The sequence below is a fragment of the Gorilla gorilla genome, chromosome 2 (genome assembly GCF_029281585.2).
Source record: "Gorilla gorilla gorilla isolate KB3781 chromosome 2, NHGRI_mGorGor1-v2.1_pri, whole genome shotgun sequence".
NCBI lineage: Eukaryota > Metazoa > Chordata > Mammalia > Primates > Hominidae > Gorilla > Gorilla gorilla.
The window spans coordinates 112,599,351-112,619,580 of NC_086017.1; the positions used below are offsets into that span (position 1 = coordinate 112,599,351).

The 20,230-nt window shown below is 41.3% G+C and overlaps 1 protein-coding gene across 5 annotated transcripts in view; it reads left to right on the forward strand.

The window, feature by feature from the left end:
- Positions 1–20,230, forward strand: part of CEP97 (centrosomal protein 97) — a 46,441-nt gene that overhangs the window by 15,768 nt on the left and 10,443 nt on the right. For 3 of the 5 annotated variants that reach the window (XM_004036000.5, XM_063703985.1, XM_031009842.3), the window contains 3 exons: positions 15,237–15,401; positions 16,874–17,007; positions 17,445–18,231. In XM_004036000.5, the coding sequence (XP_004036048.1) occupies positions 15,237–15,401; positions 16,874–17,007; positions 17,445–18,231 (1,086 nt within the window). The remainder of the gene's footprint in view (positions 1–15,236; positions 15,402–16,873; positions 17,008–17,444; positions 18,232–20,230) is intronic. The other 2 variants (XM_063703986.1, XM_004036001.5) reach the window with 1 other exon arrangement.

Genomic DNA, 20,230 nt, shown 5'->3' on the forward strand with positions numbered 1-20,230 from the left:
TGAAAATGGCCATACTGCCCAAAGTAATGTATAGATTCAGTGCTATCCTCGTCAAGCTACCATTGACTTTCTTTTTTTTTTTTGAGACGGAGTTTTGCTCTTGTTGCCCAGGCTGGAGTGCAATGGCATGATCTCGGCTCACTACAACCTCCACCTCGCGGGTTCAAGCGATTCTCCTGCCTCAGCCTCCCTAGTAGCTGGGATTACAGGCATGTGCCACCACGCCTGGCTAATTTTGTATTTTTAGTAGAGATGGGGTTTCTCCATGTTGGTCAGACTGGTCTTGAACTCCCTACCTCAGGCGATCCACCCGCCTCGGCCTCCCAAAGTGTTGGGATTACAGGCGTGAGCCAGTGCGCCCGGTCCCATTGACTTTCTTCACAGAATTAGAAAAAAATACTTGAAATTGCATATGGAACCAAGAAAGAGCCTGTATAGCCAAGACAATCCTAAGCAAAAAGAACAAAGCTGGAGGTATCACGCTACCTGACTTCAAACTACACTACAAGGCTACAGTAACCAAAACAGTGTAGTACTGGTACCAAAACAGTTATATAGACAAATGGAACAGAACAGACGCCTCAGAAATAACACCACACATCTACAACCCTCTGATCTTTGACAAACCTGACAAAAACAAGCAATGGGGAAAGGATTCCTTATTTAATAAATGGTGTTGGGAAGACTGGCTAGCCATATGCAGAAAACTGAAATTGGACCCCTTCCATACACCTTATACAAAAATTAACTCAAGATGGATTAAAGACTTAAATGTAAGACCTAAAACTGTAAAAACCCTAAAAGAAAACCAAGACAATTCCATTCAGGACATAGGCATGGGCAAAGACTTCATGACTAAAACATCAAAAGCAATGGCAACAAAAGCCAAAATTGACACATAGGATCTAATTAAACTAAAGAGCTTCTGCACAGCAAAAGAAACTATCATCAAAGTGAACAGGCAACCTACAGAATGGGAGAAAATTTTTGCAATCTATCCATCTGTCACAGGGCCAATATCCAGAATCTACAAAGAACTTAAACAAATTTAAAAGAAAAAAACCCATCAAAAAGTGGGCAAAGGATATGAACAGATATTTCTCAAAAGAAGACATTTATGCGGCCAACAATCATATGAAAAAAAGCTCATCATCACTGGTCATTAGAGAGATGCAAATCAAAACCACAATGAGATACCATCTCATACCAGTTAGAATGGTGATCATTAAAAAGTCAGGAAACAGGCTGGGCGTGGTGGCTCATGCCTGTAATCCCAGCACTTTGGGAGTCCGAGGCAGGTGGATCACGAGGTCAGAAGTTCGAGACCGGCCTGACCAACATGGTGAAACCCCATCTCTACTAAAAATAGAAAAAAATTAGCTGGGTGTGGTGGCGCGCACCTGTAATCCCAGCTACTCAGGGGGCTGAGGCAGGAGAGTCGCTTGAGCCCAGGAGGTGGAGGTTGCAGTGAGCCGAGATTGTGCCATTGCACTCCAGCCTGGGTGACAGAGTGAGACTCCGTCTCAAAAAACAAAAAACAAAACAAAAAAAAAACAGTCAGGAAACAACAGATGGTGGAGAGGATGTTAAGAAATAGGAACACTTTTATACTGTTGGTGGGAGTGTAAGTTAGTTCAATTATTGTGGAAGACAGTGTGGCAATTCCTCAAGGATCTAGAACCAGAAATACCATCTGACTCAGCACTCCCATTACTGAGTATATACCCAAAGGATTATAAATCAGTCTACTATAAGGACACATGCACATGTATGTTTATTGTGGCACTTTTCACAATAGCAAAGACTTGGAACCAACCCAAATGCCCATCAATGATAGACTGGATAAAGAAAATGTGGCACATATACACCATGGAATACTATGGAGCCATAAAAATGGATCAGTTCATGTCCTTTGCAGAGACATGGATGAAGCTGGAAACCATCATTCTTAGCAAACTAACACAGGAACAGAAAACCAAACACTGCATGTTCTCACTCATAAGTGGGAGTTGAACAATGAGAACACATAGACACAGGGAGGGGAACATCACACACCAGGGCCTGTTGGGTGGGGGGCTAGGGGAGTGATAGCATTAGGAGAAATACCTAATGTAGGTGACGAGTTGATGGGTGCAGCAAACCACCATGGCATGCGTATACCTATGTAATAAACCTGCACATTCTGCACATGTATCCCAGAACTTAAAGTATTTAAAAAAAAAAAAAGTGTGGGAAGAAGGAAGAGATGGGAGGGTAGCTCAATAGCAAATTTTTTTTCCAGACACATTTTTAAGAATTGTGGAAGTACAGAGCGAGACTCCATCTCAAAAAAAAAAAAAAAAAAAAGAATTGTAAAAGTATCACATAATTAAGATATAGTTTTAAAATATCCTTATAATCACTTAAGAGAACAGGAAGAGAGCATGGCCGCACGTGGTGGCTCACACTTGTAGTCCCATTACTTGGGAGGCCATGGTGGGTGGATTGCTTGAGCCCAGGAGTTTGAGACCAGTCTGGGCAATATGGTGAAACCCTGTCTCTACAAAAAAATACAAAAAATTTGCTGGGCGTGGTGGTGTGTGCCTGTAGTCCCAGCTACTCAGGAGGCTGAAGTGGGAGGATTGCTTGAGCCAGGGAGGCAGATGTTGCAGTGAGATGAAATTGCACCACTGTACTCCAGCCTGGGCAACAAAGTGGGAAAAAAAAAATACAACCAGCATCCAGAGATCCCCTTTGTTTCCCTCTGGTCGTAACTCCCCTCCTCACCAGAAGTAACTTTATGGTAACTTTTTAATAATTTAGAAATATTTTTTTTCCTGGTTATTATGGCATCTTCAACCAGCTTCTCCTAGAATATATATATATATATATTTTTTTTTTTTTTTTTTTTTTGAAGACAGAGTGTCGCTCTGTTTCCCAGGCTAGAGTGCAGTGGCATGATCATAGCTCATTGCAACCTCCGCCTCCTATGCTGAAGGGACTGTCCTGTCTCAGCCTTCCAAGTAGCTGGGACTATAGGCACACACCACTGTGCCCAGCTCATTTTAAAATTTTTAGTTCAGATAAGGTTTTGCTATGTTGCCCGGGCTGGTCTTGAATTCCTGGGCTGGAGCAGTCCTCTTACCTCAGCCTCCCAAAATGCTGGGATTATACATTTGAGCCACTGCACCCTGCTAGAATAACCAGAATTAAAAGACTGATGGCCAGGTGCGGTGGCTCACACCTGTAATCCTAGCACTTTGGGAGGCCGAGGCGGGAGGATCACTGAGGTCGGGAGTTCGAGACCAGCCTGACCAATACAGAGAAACCCCGCTCTATTAAAAATACAAAAAAATTAGCTGGGTATGGTTGCGCGTGCCTATAATCCCAGCTACTTGGGAGGCTGAGGCAGGAGAATCACTTGAATCCAAGAGGCAGAGGTTACGCTGAGCTGAGATCGTGCCATTGCACTCTAGCCTGGGCAACAAGAGTGAAACTCCGTCTCAAAAAAAAAAAAAAAGACTGATAATATTAAGGATGTGGTGCAATTGGAATGCTCATAAACCACTCCAGGGGACTATAAATGGTACAACTACTTTGAAAAACTAGAAGTATCTACTGAAGCTAAATGTACATATATACTTTGTTACCCAGCAATTTTACTTCACATGTGTACTGTATAGAAATAGCTACTTAGGTCTCCCAAAAGACATGTACATGCATGTTCACAGCAGCCCTATTCATAATAGCACATCAGCCTATACAGGAATGGATAGAGTTCTCAAAAAAAGAAAAAAAAAAAGGGTCATCACATTGGTTCATGCCTGTAATCCTAGCACTTTGGGAGGCCAAGGTGGGTCGATCACCTGAGGTCAGGACTTCAAGACCAGCCTAACCAACATGGTGAAACCCCGTCTCTACTAAAAATACAAAATTAGCTGGGTGTGGTAGCGCATGCCTGTAATTCCAGCTACTTGGGAGGCTGTGGCAGGAAAATCACTTGAACCCAGGAGGCGGAGGTTGCAGTGAGCTGAGATTGCACCATTGCACTCCAGCCTGGGCAACAAGAGCAAAACTCTGTCTCAAAAAAAAAAAAAAAGGATAGAGTTACTTTCAAACTAGGAACTTAGATGGTTGGTGCCGTGCTAGAGACAAAATGCTGTTGCAGTTGTAGTCTGTCAACAGTGCTCCCATGCTTTAAAACAACTCTGGAAGTATTGTGTTCAGGAAGAAGACATTATTCTCAGGGAGAGCTATTGCCTTAAAAATCGGTGTTTGGCCTGAGCAGTGCTGAAAATATTTTCCTGGTCAACATTGAGAATTGCCCTGAAGGACAGGAAGGAATTTTCAGTTTTTAAAGTCTGCCCATCCTGGTTGTTATTTGCTAAGAACACCCAGGTTAAAGTTCTCCATTATGAAATGTATCCTAGATTCTTTGATAACATCAGGTAGCTAGATCTTGATTTTAGTGTATGTGTTACCCAAAAGAGTAACTTGAGCAGTAACCAAACCTTGTGGTGCTTTGGCTGAGCCATTTCTCAGAGTTAAGCATACCTGTGGAGAGACAAGCATCTTTGTGTGGCACCTCAGTGTTTGGAGTTCTTTCTGAATGTGTTTAGATCTCTGTTTTGCTATTGACAGGAACTTGCACAAAGCTATAACTCTATTGCTTAGTTAGAGATCATATGGGAGCAGAACCTTGGAGAAAGTTAATATTCCTTTTTAAAATTATTTAAGTTGAAATTCCTAGTGCTAGATATTTTCTTTTTAATTTTTAGAGATGGGGTCTCACATTGTTGTCTAGGCTGGAATGCAGTGACAGGATCACAGCTTACTGCAGCCTCAACCTCCCAGGCTCAAACGATTCTTCTGCTTCAGCCTCCTGAGTAGCTGGGAATAGATGCATGCCATCAGAAAAAATTAGCCTAATTTTTTAAACTTTTTTGTAGAGATGGGTTATTGCTATGTTGCCCAGTTGGGTCTGGAACTCCTGGGCTCATTGGATCCTCCCGCCTCAGCCTCCCAAAGTGCTGGGATTACAGATATAAGCCACTGCACCTAGCCAATATCCTTTTTTTTTAAAGGGATATTTCAAATATATACAAAGTTAGAATAACATAATGAACATCTATGTACCCACCATGCGGCTTCAACAATTGTCAATATTTTGCCAGTCTTGTTTCATTCCACATTTTTTGTTGGAGTATTTTATTTTATTTATTTTTTTGAGTTTTATTATTTATTTATTTATTTAAGTTTATTATTATTATACTTTAAGTTTTAGGGTACATGTGCACAATGTGCAGGTTAGTTACATATGTATACATGTGCCATGCTGGTGCGCTGCACCCACTAACTCATCATCTAGCATTAGGTATATCTCCCAATGCTATCCCTCCCCCGTCCCCCCACCCCACAACAGTCCCCAGAGTGTAATGTTCCCCTTCCTGTGTCCGTGTGTTCTCATTGTTCAATTCCCACCTATGAGTGAGAACATGCCGTGTTTGGTTTTTTGTTCTTGCGATAGTTTACTGAAAATGATGATTTCCAATTTCATCCATGTCCCTACAAAGGACATGAAATCATTATTTTTTATGGCCGCATAGTATTCCATGGTGTATATGTGCCACATTTTCTTGATCCAGTCTATCATTGTTGGACATTTGGGTTGGTTCCAAGTCTTTGCTATTGTGAATAATGCCGCAATAAACATATGTGTGCATGTGTCTTTATAGCAGCATGATTTATAGCATCACACTACCTGACTTTAAACTATACTACAAGGCTACAGTAACCAAAACAGAATGGTACTGATACCAAAACAGAGATATAGATCAATGGAACAGAACAGAGCCCTCAGAAATAATGCCGCATATCTACAACTATCTGATCTTTGACAAACCTGAGAAAAACAAGCAATGGGGAAAGGATTCCCTATTTAATAAATGGTGCTGGGAAAACTGGCTAGCCATATGTAGAAAGCTGAAACTGGATCCCTTCCTTACACCTTATACAAAAATCAATTCAAGATGGATTAAAGACTTAAACGTTCAAACCATAAAAACCCTAGAAAACGTAGGCATTACCATTCAGGACATAGGCATAGGCAAGGACTTCATGTCTAAAACACCAAAAGCAATGGCAACAAAAGCTAAAATTGACAAATGGGATCTAATTAAACTAAAGAGCTTCTGCACAGCAAAAGAAACTACCATCAGAGTGAACAGGCAACCTACAAAATGGGAGAAAATTTTCGCAACCTACTCATCTGACAAAGGGCTAATATCCAGAATCTACAATGAACTCAAACAGATTTACAAGAAAAAACAAACAACCCCGTCAAAAAGTGGGTGAAGGACATGAACAGACACTTCTCAAAAGAAGACATTTATGCAGCCAAAAAACACATGAAAAAATGCTCACCATCACTGGCCATCAGAGAAATGCAAATCAAAACCACAATGAAATACCATCTCACACCAGTTAGAATGGCAATCATTAAAAAGTCAGGAAACAACAGGTGCTGGAGAGGATGTGGAGAAACAGGAACACTTTTACACTGTTGGTGGGACTGTAAACTAGTTCAACCATTGTGGAAGTCAGTGTGGCGATTCCTCAGGGATCTAGAACTAGAAATACCATTTGACCTAGCCATCCCATTACTGGGTATATACCCAAAGGACTATAAATCATGCTGTTGGAGTATTTTAAAAGCAAATATCAGATACCCTTTTATTCAGTACTCCTTTTTTTTTTTTTTTTTTTTTTGAGACGGAATCTCACTCTGTCGCCCAGGTTGGAGTGCAGTGGCACGATCTCGGCTCACTGCAAGCTCTGCCTCCCGTGTTCTGGCCATTCTCCTGCCTCAGCCTCCCGAGTAGCTGGGACTGTAGGCGCCTGCCACCACGCCCGGCTAATTTTTTGTGTTTTTGGTAGAGACGGGGTTTCACTGTGTTAGCCAGGATGATCTCGATCTCCTGACCTTGTGATCCGCCCGCCTCAGCCTCCCAAAGTGTTGGGATTACAGGCGTGAGCCACCGCGCCTGGCCTTCCTTTTTTTTTTTGAGACAGTTTCGCTCTTGTTGCCCAGGCTGGAGTGCAGTGGTGCGATCTCGGCTCACTGCAACCTCTGCCTCCTTGGTTCAAGCAATTCTCCTGCCTCTGCCACCCTAGTAGCTGGTATTACATTTTTTTTTTTTTTTAAAGAGACAGAGCAGGTTGTTTTAAGTTCCCTTTCTTAATAGTTGTTACTTCTCTTGTTTTAAGTAAACAGTTCCTTTACTTTCAAGAGTGGAATCATAATCCAATGACTTGAAATTAATATGTTAGAGGCCAGGCATGGTGGCTCATGCCTGTAATCTTAGTGCCTGGGAAGGTCAACACAGAAGGATCACTTGAAGTCAGCAGTTCAAGACCAGACTGGGCAGCATAGTGAGTCCCCATCTCTAAAAAAAAATAAAAAATGAAAAAATTAGCTGGGTATGGTGGTGCATACCTGTAGTTTCAGCTACTTGGGAGGCTGAGGTGGGAGGATTGAGTGAGCCCAGCAGTTTGAGGCTGCAGTGAGCCATGATAGTGCCATTGCACTCCAGCCTGGGTGGCAGAGAGACCTTGTCTCAAAAAAAAAAAAAAAAAAAAGATTAATATGTTAGAGCTGAATGAGTCTTAATTTTTTTTTAATTGAAAATGGTATTTTAATTGACAGGGAGTTTTTGTTTTTGGTTTTACGTAGGATTTAATATAATTTGTGTAGGGATATGTTTATTGATGAATTCATGTGAAGCAAAGTGGAAAATCAGATCTTATAGCAGTTGACGATCTACAGTTTGTGTTGTTTTTCACAAAAACTTAAACTGTGGGATATTCAAGCTTGAGCCCTTTCCTCTAGCCTCTTAGTTTCACTTTTCTGTCTTCCCAAAGTACAGATCATCTGTAACTTAGAAATATTGCTTGCTGAGAAATATTAAAGTTGGCGATTGTCTTCTACTCTGGACCTATTTTTGTACAACCTTTCAACATGCCATTTGTTTGGCAGAAGAATGTATGCAAACTTAGAGCAGATTTCATGAAGATTCTAAATGATTTTGATTTAGTCCACAGGGATGTTTCCATGGAAGGAATACTTCTTTTTCTTTTGAGATGGAGTCTCACTCTGTTGCCCAGGCTGGAGTGCAGTGGCGCGATCTTGACTTACTGCAAGCTCCGCCTCCTGGGTTCATACCATTCTCCTGCCTCAGTCTCCCGAGTAGCTGGGACTACAGGTGCATGCCGCCACGCCTGGCTAATTTTTTGTATTTTTGGTAGAGATGGGGTTTCACCGTGTTAGCCAGGATGGTCTCAATCTCCTGACCTCATGATCCACCCACCTCGGCCTCCCAAAGTGCTGGGATTACAGGTGTGAGCCACTGCGCCCGGCCCATGGAAGGAATACTTCTAATTATCTTTATTAAATAAACTAAACTTTTTTGGTTAAATTTTATTATTATACTTTAAGTTTTAGGTTACATGTGCACAATGTACAGGTTAGTTACATATGTATACATGTGCCATGCTGGTGTGCTGCACCCACCAACTCATCGTCTAGCACTAGGTATTTCTCCCAATGCTATCCCTCCCCTCTCCCCCCACCCCACAACAGTCCCCAGAGTGTGATGGTCCCCTTCCTGTGTCCATGTGTTCTCATTGTTCAATTCCCACCTATGAGTGAGAATATGCGGTGTTTGGTTTTTTGTTCTTGCGATAGTTTACTGAGAATGATGATTTCCAATTTCATCCATGTCCCTACAAAGGACATGAACTCATCATTTTTTATGGCTGCATAGTATTCCATGGTGTATATGTGCCACATTTTCTTAATCCAGTCTATCATTGTTGGACATTTGGGTTGGTTCCAAGTCTTTGCTATTGTGAATAGTGCCGCAATAAACATACGTGTGCATGTGTCTTTATAGCAGCATGATTTATAGTCCTTTGGGTATATACCCAGTAATGGGATGGCTGGGTCAAATGGTATTTCTAGTTCTAGATCCCTGAGGAATCGCCACACTGACTTCCACAATGGTTGAACTAGTTTACAGTCCCACCAACAGTGTAAAAGTGTTCCTGTTTCTCCACATCCTCTCCAGCACCTGTTGTTTCCTGACTTTTTAATGATTGCCATTCTAACTGGTGTGAGATGGTATCTCATTGTGGTTTTGATTTGCATTTCTCTGATGGCCAGTGATGGTGAGCATTTTTTCATGTGTTTTTTGGCTGCATAAATGTCTTCTTTTGAGAAGTGTCTGTTCATGTCCTTCACCCACTTTTTGACGGGGTTGTTTGTTTTTTCTTGTAAATCTGTTTGAGTTCATTGTAGATTCTGGATATTAGCCCTTTGTCAGATGAGTAGGTTGCGAAAATTTTCTCCCACTCTGTAGGTTGCCTGTTCACTCTGATGGTAGTTTCTTTTGCTGTGCAGAAGCTCTTTAGTTTAATTAGATCCCATTTGTCAATTTTAGCTTTTGTTGCCATTGCTTTTGGTGTTTTAGACATGAAGTCCTTGCCCATGCCTATGTCCTGAATGGTAATGCCTACATTTTCTTCTAGGGTTTTTATGGTTTTAGGTCTAATGTTTAAGTCTTTAATCCATCTTGAATTGATTTTTGTATAAGGTGTAAGGAAGGGATCCAGTTTCAGCTTTCTACATATGGCTAGCCAGTTTTCCCAGCACCATTTATTAAATAGGGAATCCTTTCCCCATTGCTTGTTTTTCTCAGGTTTGTCAAAGATCAGATAGTTGTAGATATGCGGCGTTATTTCTGAGGGCTCTGTTCTGTTCCATTGATCTATATCTCTGTTTTGGTATCAGTACCATTCTGTTTTGGTTACTGTAGCCTTGTAGTATAGTTTGAAGTCAGGTAGTGTGATGCCTCCAGCTTTGTTCCCTCTTTTTCTATTGATTGGAATAGTTTCAGAAGGAATGGTACCAGTTCCTCCTTGTACCTCTGGTAGAATTTGGCTGTGAATCCATCTGGTCCTGGACTCTTTTTGGTTGGTAAGGTATTGATTATTGCCACAATTTCAGAGCCTGTTACTGGTCTGTTCAGAGATTCAACTTCTTCCTGGTTTAGTCTTGGGAGGGTATATGTGTCGAGGAATTTATCCATTTCTTCTTGATTTTCTAATTTATTTGCGTAGAGGTGTTTGTAGTATTCTCTGATGGTAGTTTGTATTTCTGTAGCATCAGTGGTGATATCCCCTTTGTCATTTTTTATTGTGTCTATTTGATTCTTCTCTCTTTTCTTCTTTATTAGTCTTGGTAGTGGTCTATCAATTTTGTTGATCCTTTCAAAAAACCAGCTCCTGGATTCATTAATTGTTTGAAGGGTTTTTTGTGTCTCTATTTCCTTCAGTTCTGCTCTGATTTTAGTTATTTCTTGCCTTCTGCTAGCTTTTGAATGTGTTTGCTCTTGCTTTTCTAGTTCTTTTAATTGTGATGTTAGGGTGTCAATTTTGGATCTTTCCTGCTTTCTCTTGTGGGCATTTAGTGCTATAAATTTCCCTCTACACACTGCTTTGAATGTGTCCCAGAGATTCTGGTATGTTGTGTCTTTGTTCTCATTGGTTTCAAAGAACATCTTTATTTCTGCCTTCATTTCATTATGTACCCAGTAGTCATTCTGGAGCAGGTTGTTCAGTTTCCATGTAGTTGAGCGGTTTTGAGTGAGTTTCTTAATCCTGAGTTCTAGTTTGATTGCGCTGTGGTCTGAGAGACAGTTATAATTTCTGTTCTTTTACATTTGCTGAGGAGAGCTTTACTTCCAACTGTGTGGTCAATTTTGGAATAGGTGTGGTGTGGTGCTGAAAAAAATGTATATTCAGTTGATTTGGGGTGGAGAGTTCCGTAGATATCTATTAGGTCTGCTTGGTGCAGAGGTGAGTTCAATTCCTGGGTATGCTTGTTAACTTTCTGTCTCGTTGATCTGTCTAATGTTGACAGTGGGGTGTTAGAGTCTCCCATTATTATTGTGTGGGAGTCTAAGTCTCTTTGTAGGTCACTAAAGACTTGCTTTATGAATCTGGGTGCTCCTGTATTTGGTGCATATATATTTAGGATAGTTAGCTCTTCTTGTTGAATTGATCCCTTTACCATTATGTAATGGCCTTCTTTGTCTCTTTTGCTCTTTGTTGGTTTAAAGTCTGTTTTATCAGAGACTAGGACTGCAACCCCTGCCTTTTTTTGTTTTCCATTTGCTTGGTAGATCTTCCTCCATCCTTTTATTTTGAGCCTATGTGTGTCTCTGCACGTGAGATGGGTTTCCTGGATACAGCACACTGATGGGTCTTGACTGTTTATCCAATTTGCCAGTCTGTGTCTTTTAATTGGAGCGTTTAGTCCATTTACATTTAAAGTTAATATTGTTATGTGTGAATTTGATCCTGTCATTATAATGTTAGCTGGTTATTTTGCTCATTAGCTGATGAAGCTTCTTCCTAGCCTTGATGGTCTTTACAATTTGGCATGATTTTGCAGTGGCTGGTATCGCTTGTTCCTTTCCATGTTTAGTGCTTCCTTCAGGAGCTCTTTTAGGGCAGGCCTGGTGGTGACAAAATCTCTCAGCATTTGCTTGTCTGTAAAGGATTTTATTTCTTCTTCACTTATGAAGCTTAGTATGCCTGGATATGAAATTCTGGGTTGAAAATTCTTTTCTTTAAGAATGTTGAATATTGGCCCCCACTCTCTTCTGGCTTGTAGAGTTTCTGCCAAGAGATCCGCTGTTAGTCTGATGGGCTTCCCTTTGTGGGTAACCCAACCTTTCTCTCTGGCTGCCCTTAACATTTTTTCCTTCATTTCACCTTTGGTGAATCTGACAATTATGTGTCTTGGAGTTGCTCTTCTCAAGGAGTATCTTTGTGGCGTTCTCTGTATTTCCTGAATCTGAATGTTGGCCTGCCTTGCTAGATTGGGGAAGTTCTCCTGGATAATATCCTGCAGAGTGTTTTCTAACTTGGTTCCATTCTCCCTGTCACTTTCAGGTACACCAATCAGACCTAGATTTGGTCTTTTCACATAGTCCCATATTTCTTGGAGGCTTTATTCGTTTCTTTTTATTCTTTTTTCTCTAAACTTCCCTTCTCGCTTCATTTCATTCATTTCGTCTTCCATCACTGATACCCTTTCTTCCAGTTGATCACATCGGCTCCTGAGTCTTCTGCATTCTTCACATAGTTCTCGAGCCTTGGCTTTCAGCTCCATCAGCTCCTTTAAGCACTTCTCTGTATTGATTATTCTAGTTATACATTCGTCTAAATTTTTTTCAAAGTTTTTAACTTCTTTGCCTTTGGTTTGAATTTCCTCCTGTAGCTCGGAGTAGTTTGATCATCTGAAGCCTTCTTCTCTCAACTCATCAAAGTCATTCTCTGTCCAGTTTTGTTCCGTTGCTGGTGAGGAACTGCGTTCCTTTGGAGGAGGAGAGGCGCTCTGGTTTTTAGAGTTTCCAGTTTTTCTGCTCTGTTTTTTCCCCATCTTTGTGGTTTTATCTACTTTTGGTCTTTGATGATGGTGATGTACAGATGGGTTTTTGGTGTGGATGTCCTTTCTGTTTGTTAGTTTTCCTTCTAACAGACAGGACCCTCAGCTGCAGGTCTGTTGGAGTTTGCTAGAGGTCCACTCCAGACCCTGTTTGCCTGGGTAACAGCAGTCGTAGCTGCAGAACAGCAGATTTTCGTGAACTGGGAATGCTGCTGTCTGATTGTTCCTCTGGAAGTTTTGTCTCAGAGGAGTACCCGGTCGTGTGAGGTGTCAGTCTGCCCCTACTCGGGGGTGCCTCCCAGTTAGGCTGCTCAGGGGTCAGGGGTCAGGGACCCACTTGAAGAGGCAGTCTGCCCGTTCTCAGATCTCCAGCTGCGTGCTGGGAGAACCACTGCTCTCTTCAAAGCTGTCAGACAGGGACATTTAAGTCTGCAGAGGTTACTGCTGTCTTTTTGTTTGTCTGTGCCCTGCCCCCAGAGGTGGAGCCTACAGAGGCAGGCAGGCCTCCTTGAGCTGTGGTGGGCTCCACCGAGTTCGAGCTTCTGGCTGCTTTGTTTACCTAAGTGAGCCTGGGCAATGGCGGGCGCCCCTCTCCCAGCCTCGCTGCCGCCTTGCAGTTTGATCTCAGACTGCTATGCTAGCAATCCGTGAGACTCCGTGGGCGTAGGACCCTCCGAGCCAGGTGCGGGATATAATCTCCTGGTGCGCTGTTTTTTAAGCTCGTTGGAAAAGCACAGTATTAGGGTGGGTGTGACCCGATTTTCAAGGTGCCATCTGTCACCCCTTTCTTTGACTCGGAAAGGGAACTCCCTGACCCCTTGCGCTTCCTGAGTGAGGCAATGCCTCGCCCTGCTTCGGCTTGCGCACGGTGCGCTGCACCCACTGTCCTGTGCCCACTGTCTGGCACTCCGTAGTGGGATGAACCCGGTACCTCAGATGGAAATGCAGAAATCACCCGTCTTCTGCTTCGCTCATGCTGGGAGCTGTAGACCGGAGCTGTTCCTATTCGGCCATCTTTTTTTTTTTTTTTTTTTTTTTAAGAAACAAGAGTCTTGCTTTGTTGTCCAGGCTGGCTTCAAACTCCTGGGCTCAAGCAATCCTCCCACCTCAGCCCCACAAAGTGCTGGGATTACAAGCATAAGCCACCATACCTGGCCCTTGCTTCATCTTATACCTTCACTCACTCTCCCTTCTTCTGTACTATTTTGAAGCTGATCTCAGATTACATATCATTTCACCTGTTAGTATTTCAGTATATGTCTCTAAAGAGAACTCTTAAAGAAACAACCACAATGCTATTATCACATCTTAAAAAAAATTAACAAAGTGCCGTAATATCAGATATTCAGTCTTACATTTTCAATCCTTATAAATGAATTTTGTATCTTAGAAACAGAATTCAAATAATTACGGCCTTATGTCACATTTGGTTGATACATTTCTTAAGTTTCTTTCTTACTCTGTTTAGTGTCTTAAAGCAGCAGTATATTATTATGGCATACTCTGTAGATTTGCTGTGCTGACTGAGCGGTTCTTTCTTGGGGCCTCCTGGGCTTGCACTCAGATCACAGATGGGGCTAGAGTCATCTGAAGGCTTAACTTGGCTAGACGTCCAAGATGACTCTCTTGAATCTCTCAATCTATCTGTCTTTCTTCTGTTTTCTTTGCTTTCTTTTCTCTCCCTTGCTTTTCTGTCTTTCTTTTGGTTGTAGTTGAAGAAGTCAGAGTATTTGTCCTATAGAGTGTCCCATTATCTGCTCATTTTACCAACTAGATCCCTGTGTCCTTTGACATATTCCTCTCCCTTCTGTATTTTCTGTAAATTGGATATGGATGTTTGTTCAGATTCAGGTTTGATTTTTTTTTTTTTTTTTGAGGGGTGGACTATAAGGTTGGTGCAAAAGTAATTGCAGTTTTTACTTAGCGGGTTCTGTTGGGAGGCATACAGTGTCTAGTTTTCTCTTGTGTTATTAGTAGTGATTAATGATCAATGCCTAAATCTGCTAATTCATTAAGGGTTGCAAAATGGTGAAATTCTAACTCTATCATTCTTTTTTTTATTAGTTGGAATACTATGAAGTAACTATCTGGTTATGCATTAGCATAGTTTGTATAGAAAAGATAGAATTAATGATAAGGAGTTGGTGGTTCACTAGTATCCTCCAACTGTGACCAGTTCACTTTTGTTTGTTTGTTTTTTGTATTTTTTTTTATAGAGATGAGGGTCTTGCTATGTTGCCCAGGCTAGAGTGCAGTGACTGTTGACAGATATGATTATAGCGCACTATAGCCTCAAACACGTGACCTCAAGTGATCCTCCCACCCCAACCTCCTGAGTAGCTGAGATTACACATGCCACCATGCCCGGCTAGTTTTTTTTTTTCTTTTAACTGTCATTAGGAACTAATGGATTCAAATGCAGTTCATCTATTTAGGCATTTCAGTGTGACAGAATGAATGGAGAGAATACTCATTGCTTCCTTGAAAATGATTTAAAAATATTTGGCACCATTAGTCCAAGCTCAATGGAAGTGCCCCTAAGCAAGAAAAAGGGTTTGAAACATTATTAGAATGGTGAATATGAGTCAGAATGATAGATTTTTAAAAAAAATTGAGTGAATTTTATTTATGAAAAACATACAATGGTGCTATAAAGGTTAAGTTAAGAAGGAAGATCATTGTTGCCTGACAATATGCGTTGACTATTCTCATGCCATCTCCTCTTTTTTGTGTTCCCCAATTCCAGTTTGAAAGCTGAATGGCTCTATAGTCAAGGCAAGGGGAGAGCATATCGGCCTGGCCAGCACATCCAGCTTGTCCAATATCTGGCTACAGTCTGCCCCCTCACTTCTACACTAGGTCTTCAAACTGCAGAGGATGCCAAACTAGAGAAGATTTTGAGCAAACAGAGGTAAGCCCATTTATTTCTAACAACTGATGAATTCACAAGTTAAAATACCTCTGAGTCTTTGCTATGGTGATAGTAAGCCTGAGGCAAGTGCTGCAGCCCACATTTCTGGACACTCAGTCCCCTTGTCACTGCAACAGTTCCTGCAGGGAAGCTGAATCGTGCACTGCACACAGCCAAACAATATGGTATGGAGGAATAGAGGGTTTTTTTTTGTTTTAAAGACAGGGTCTTGGTCTCTTGGTCTGTGAGTACAGCAGTGCAATCATAGGTCACTGCAGTTGCAACTACAGGTGCATGCCACCATGGTTGGCTAATTTTTTGTAGAGATGAGGTCTCACTTTGTTCCTCAGTCTGATTTTAAACTCTTGGCTTCAAGCAGTTCTCCTGCTTCGGCCTCCTAAAGTGCTAGGATAATAGGTATGAGCTACTACACCGGGAAACGGGATAGGATTTTTAAAAAATATATTTGTTCTTTTTTTTTTTTTTTTTAAGACACAGTGTCACTCTGTTGCCCAGGCTGGAGTGCTGTGGTGTGATCTCAGCTCACTGCAACCTCTATCTCCCAGTTCAAATGATTCTCGGGTCTCAGCCTCCTGAGTAGCTGGGATTACAGGCATGCGCCACCACACCTAGCTAATATTTTATTTTTAGTAGAGATGGGTTTTTGCCATGTTAGCCAGGCTGGTCTTGAACTCCTAACCTCAGGTGATCTGCCCGCCTTGGCCTCCCAAAGTGCTGGGATTACAGTCATGAGCTACTGCGTCTGCCACCCCTCCCCTTTTTTTTTTTTTGAGGCAGGAGCTCACTTTGTCACCCAGGTTGGAGTGCAGTGGTGTGATCTCAGCTCCCTGCATCCTCAGTCTCCTGGGCTCAAATGATCCTCCCTCTTCAGACCCCCTTCAGTCCGTGCCTGTAGCTGGGACTACAGGCACGCACCACCATGCCCCGGCTAATTTTTTATATTTTTTGTAGAGATGGGGTTTCATCATGTTGCCCAGGCTGATCTTGAACTCCTGAGCTCCAGCGATCCACCTGCCTTGGCCTCCCAAAGTGCTGGGATTACAGGTGCGCGACACCGTGCCCGACCTATTTGTTCTTTAATGTAGGTGTTTCTTGTGGGTTTTTGAATACTTAAGAGGTATATCTGCCTTCAAAGGGTACAGTGAAAAAAAAGAGAAAAAGTATTGCCAGAAGCATTTAATATTTACTTTCTTTATCAGAGATCCTGCCTTTAAATGTTTTTGTATGTGTGTATGTGTGCATAGTAGGGTCTGTCTTTGCAATTACAAAATAAGCTTCTTAACTTTCTTTATCCAGTGCTTTCAAATGAGGATTTATAATTTGGCAGTAATTAAAAGTACCTACTTTGAGAACTTGTAAACTTCTGCCTTTTTGACATTGTTACCTAGGAAGCAGAAAATCTTTCTTTTTTTGGTTTGTGTTAAATTAGACCAGATATTATTGATTTTTAGGTTTCACCAGAGGCAGTTGATGAACCAAAGCCAAAATGAAGAGTTGTCTCCTCTTGTTCCTGTTGAAACAAGGGCATCCCTTATTCCTGAGCATTCAAGCCCTGTTCAAGATTGCCAGATATCCCAGGAAAGTGGTAAGAAATTAATTTATCTCTGATCCCTTTTCTCCAAGATGTTTAATTTGTCGGGTATCATAAAGCAGAAAAAGGTGCATATTTTCATAATTTTTTGTTAGTTTGCTAACTTCAGTAATCATTTAGATCTTATACATATCTATGTATATACACACCTATATATGTATGTATATTATAACTGCTATATTTCTAATTTTAAGAAACATTTCAAGGACTACTACCTTTTATATAGACCTGATGCTTTGATTATTCTTATGATTATCACAAGAATTCATTTTCTTAAAAATGTTTGGTTTGATGTTTTAGGCATATTGGAAGAAGTCACTGAGGGGATTTTTTTGCATTTTACTCTATTTCAAGGAATAGATTTCATTAAAGGGACATAACTAAAATGTAAATATTTAGTGGTTTAAATGATACTCTGTTGATTCTTCTAGAACCCGTCATTCAAGTGAATTCTTGGGTTGGGATAAACAGTAATGATGATCAGTTATTTGCGGTTAAGAATAATTTTCCAGTCTCTGTACACACTACGAGATATTCTCGAAATGATCTGCACCTGGAAGACATACAGACGGATGAGGACAAGTTAAACTGTAGTCTTCTCTCTTCAGAGTCTACTTTTATGCCAGTTGCATCAGGACTGTCTCCACTATCACCTACAGTTGAGCTGAGGCTGCAGGGCATTAACTTGGGCCTAGAAGATGATGGTGTTGCAGATGAATCTGTGAAAGGGCTGGAAAGCCAGGTGTTGGATAAGGAAGAGGAAAAGCCTTTATGGGCTGCAAATGAGAATTCTGTTCAAATGATAAGTGAAATCAATACAGAGGTAAATGAGAAAGCTGGACTATTACCTTGTCCTGAGCCAACAATAATCAGCGCTATCTTGAAGGATGATAACCACAGTCTTACATTTTTTCCTGAGTCAGCTGAACAGAAACAATCAGACATAAAGAAACCAGAAAATACACAACCAGAAAATAAAGAAACCATATCTCAAGCAACTTCAGAGAAACTTCCCATGATTTTAACCCAGAGATCTGTTGCTTTGGGACAAGACAAAGTTGCCCTTCAGAAATTAAATGATGCAGCCACCAGGCTTCAGGCCTGTTGGCGGGGATTTTATGCCAGGAACTACAACCCTCAAGCCAAAGATGTGCGTTACGAAATCCGGCTACGCAGAATGCAAGAGCACATTGTCTGCTTAACTGATGAAATAAGGAGGTGGGTCAGAAGTCCTTTTGATGCACTGTTTTGTTGGTTTGAGGGTGTTAGATTCTTACAGTTGATTCAGAACACTGTGCTTCTGTGATTATAACACTTTTCACAAAATGTAGCCACTGTTGCTTTGGTTGTCTCCTACAGTGTACCGAAAGCATCTGGAGAGCAGACACTATCTGCTCTATCTCCTCATCTCCATCCCCAGCAAAGCACTTGATACATAGATGCAGTGTAGTAATAAATGTTCAATGAACGTGAACTTTATAGGGATCTATAATTCTAAACATAGAAAGGTACAGAAAACATTGAAAAACCAAGTATAAAAATGAGAAGATGATGAAGTCTACATGGAATTCAGTACATGACATAAGAAATAAAGAAAATAGCAGGGATTCAGAAGGGGCTAAAATTCTATATGACTACAATAGGAATTATTCCTTAATCCCATGGCTCATATGTTTTACTGACTGCTAGCCCAGGAAAGTTAGGATTTCATTAATATTGCAACTAGTAATATTTACTGGTATTATCAGGTAGAAGAGGAAGAGGCAGCAAAGGATACTGAGAAGGGACAGCCAGAGTGGTAGGAAAACTAGGAGAGTTCCACCTTCAACAGGAGAAAGTGTTTCAGGAGAGATGAGAGGTGCCACAGAGAGGACACAGGCATTAGACTTGGCAGTTGGAGGCTGTTGGTGACTGTGTTGGTGATTCTCCAGACTATCCTCAGGTTGGATGATTTGCTAAAAGGACTCACAGAACTTGGGAAAATACTATTCTGTTCGTCATTATGGTTCATTACAGCAAAAGGATACAGATTAGAATCAGTAAAGAAAAAAGGTGCCTAGGGCAGAGTCTAGGAGAGATGAGGTGCAAGCTTCCAGTTGTTCTCTTTCAGTGGAGTTGTACAGACAGGGCTTAATTTTCTCAGCAATGATGTATGATAACACATATGAAGTATTGCCAACTGGCGAAAGTTACCTCATCTTTGGTGTCCAGGGTTTTTATTGTGGGCCAGTCACATAGGTATTGAGTACCCATGTAACTGATCTTAACTATTTAGACCTCGGACCACACAGAGGTCACACTGATACTCCATGGCCCAGGACCCAGGACCCCAGGCGAACAAAACAGATGTTGACTAGAAATCATTGATTGCCTAAACTATCTGATGTGACCAAGACCTCTGGTGTATAAAGATATTCTTTTTCAGTCAGGATATTCCAAGGGCTTGGAGATTATCTCCCCGGAGTCAGTCAAGGGCCAGTCTTATCTTTGCAATGTACAGTGTTTGAACATCCCTGTCCTGCTGAGTTAACTCTTTACTGCACAGTGACCTTCCCAAGAGCAGCTTCAGTGGTATAGAGGGATGAAGGCCATTTTGGAATGGGTTGAATAGTGAATGAGAGGTAAATAGTTTGAAGGATGAGCGTAGCCAATTCTTGGAAAGAGTTGTTTTGAGGAAAACGAGAAAAGAGAGTTAAGTGGTGTCTGGAGGAGAATCTAGATTAAAGGAACATTCTCTTTTGTAGATGAGAGATATAGAGTTTGTTCATTTGTTGATGGAATGAATAAATAAGGAGGGAAAAACTGATGGTGCAGCAAAAAAAAAAAAAAAAAAAAAAAAGAGGAAGAGCAGGATTGCAGTTCTTGAGAAGGTAAGAGAGGAAGAAATGTGGTGTCGAAGTAGAGGAAGTGGCCTGAAATGGGAGGAGGAGCAGGTAAGGTGGTAGGTTTGATGGTGGGAGATGGGAAAAAGTCCTGTCTGATGCTGCTTCTTTTTCAATAATGTATAAGATGTGGTCAACACCTGAAAATGAGGAGGGGGTGAAGGAGGTGTAAGGAGAGAAGTATGAGATGTGAGGTAGTTATCTTAAACATGACCTTATGAGGAAAATGGAGGAGGGTTGCTGGACAATGTGAGAAAATGCTTAAAAGTGCAAAACAATAGGTCAGGTTGTATGATTTTCATCAGCAATTCTTAGCTGCTCTGTTCTGATTCAGG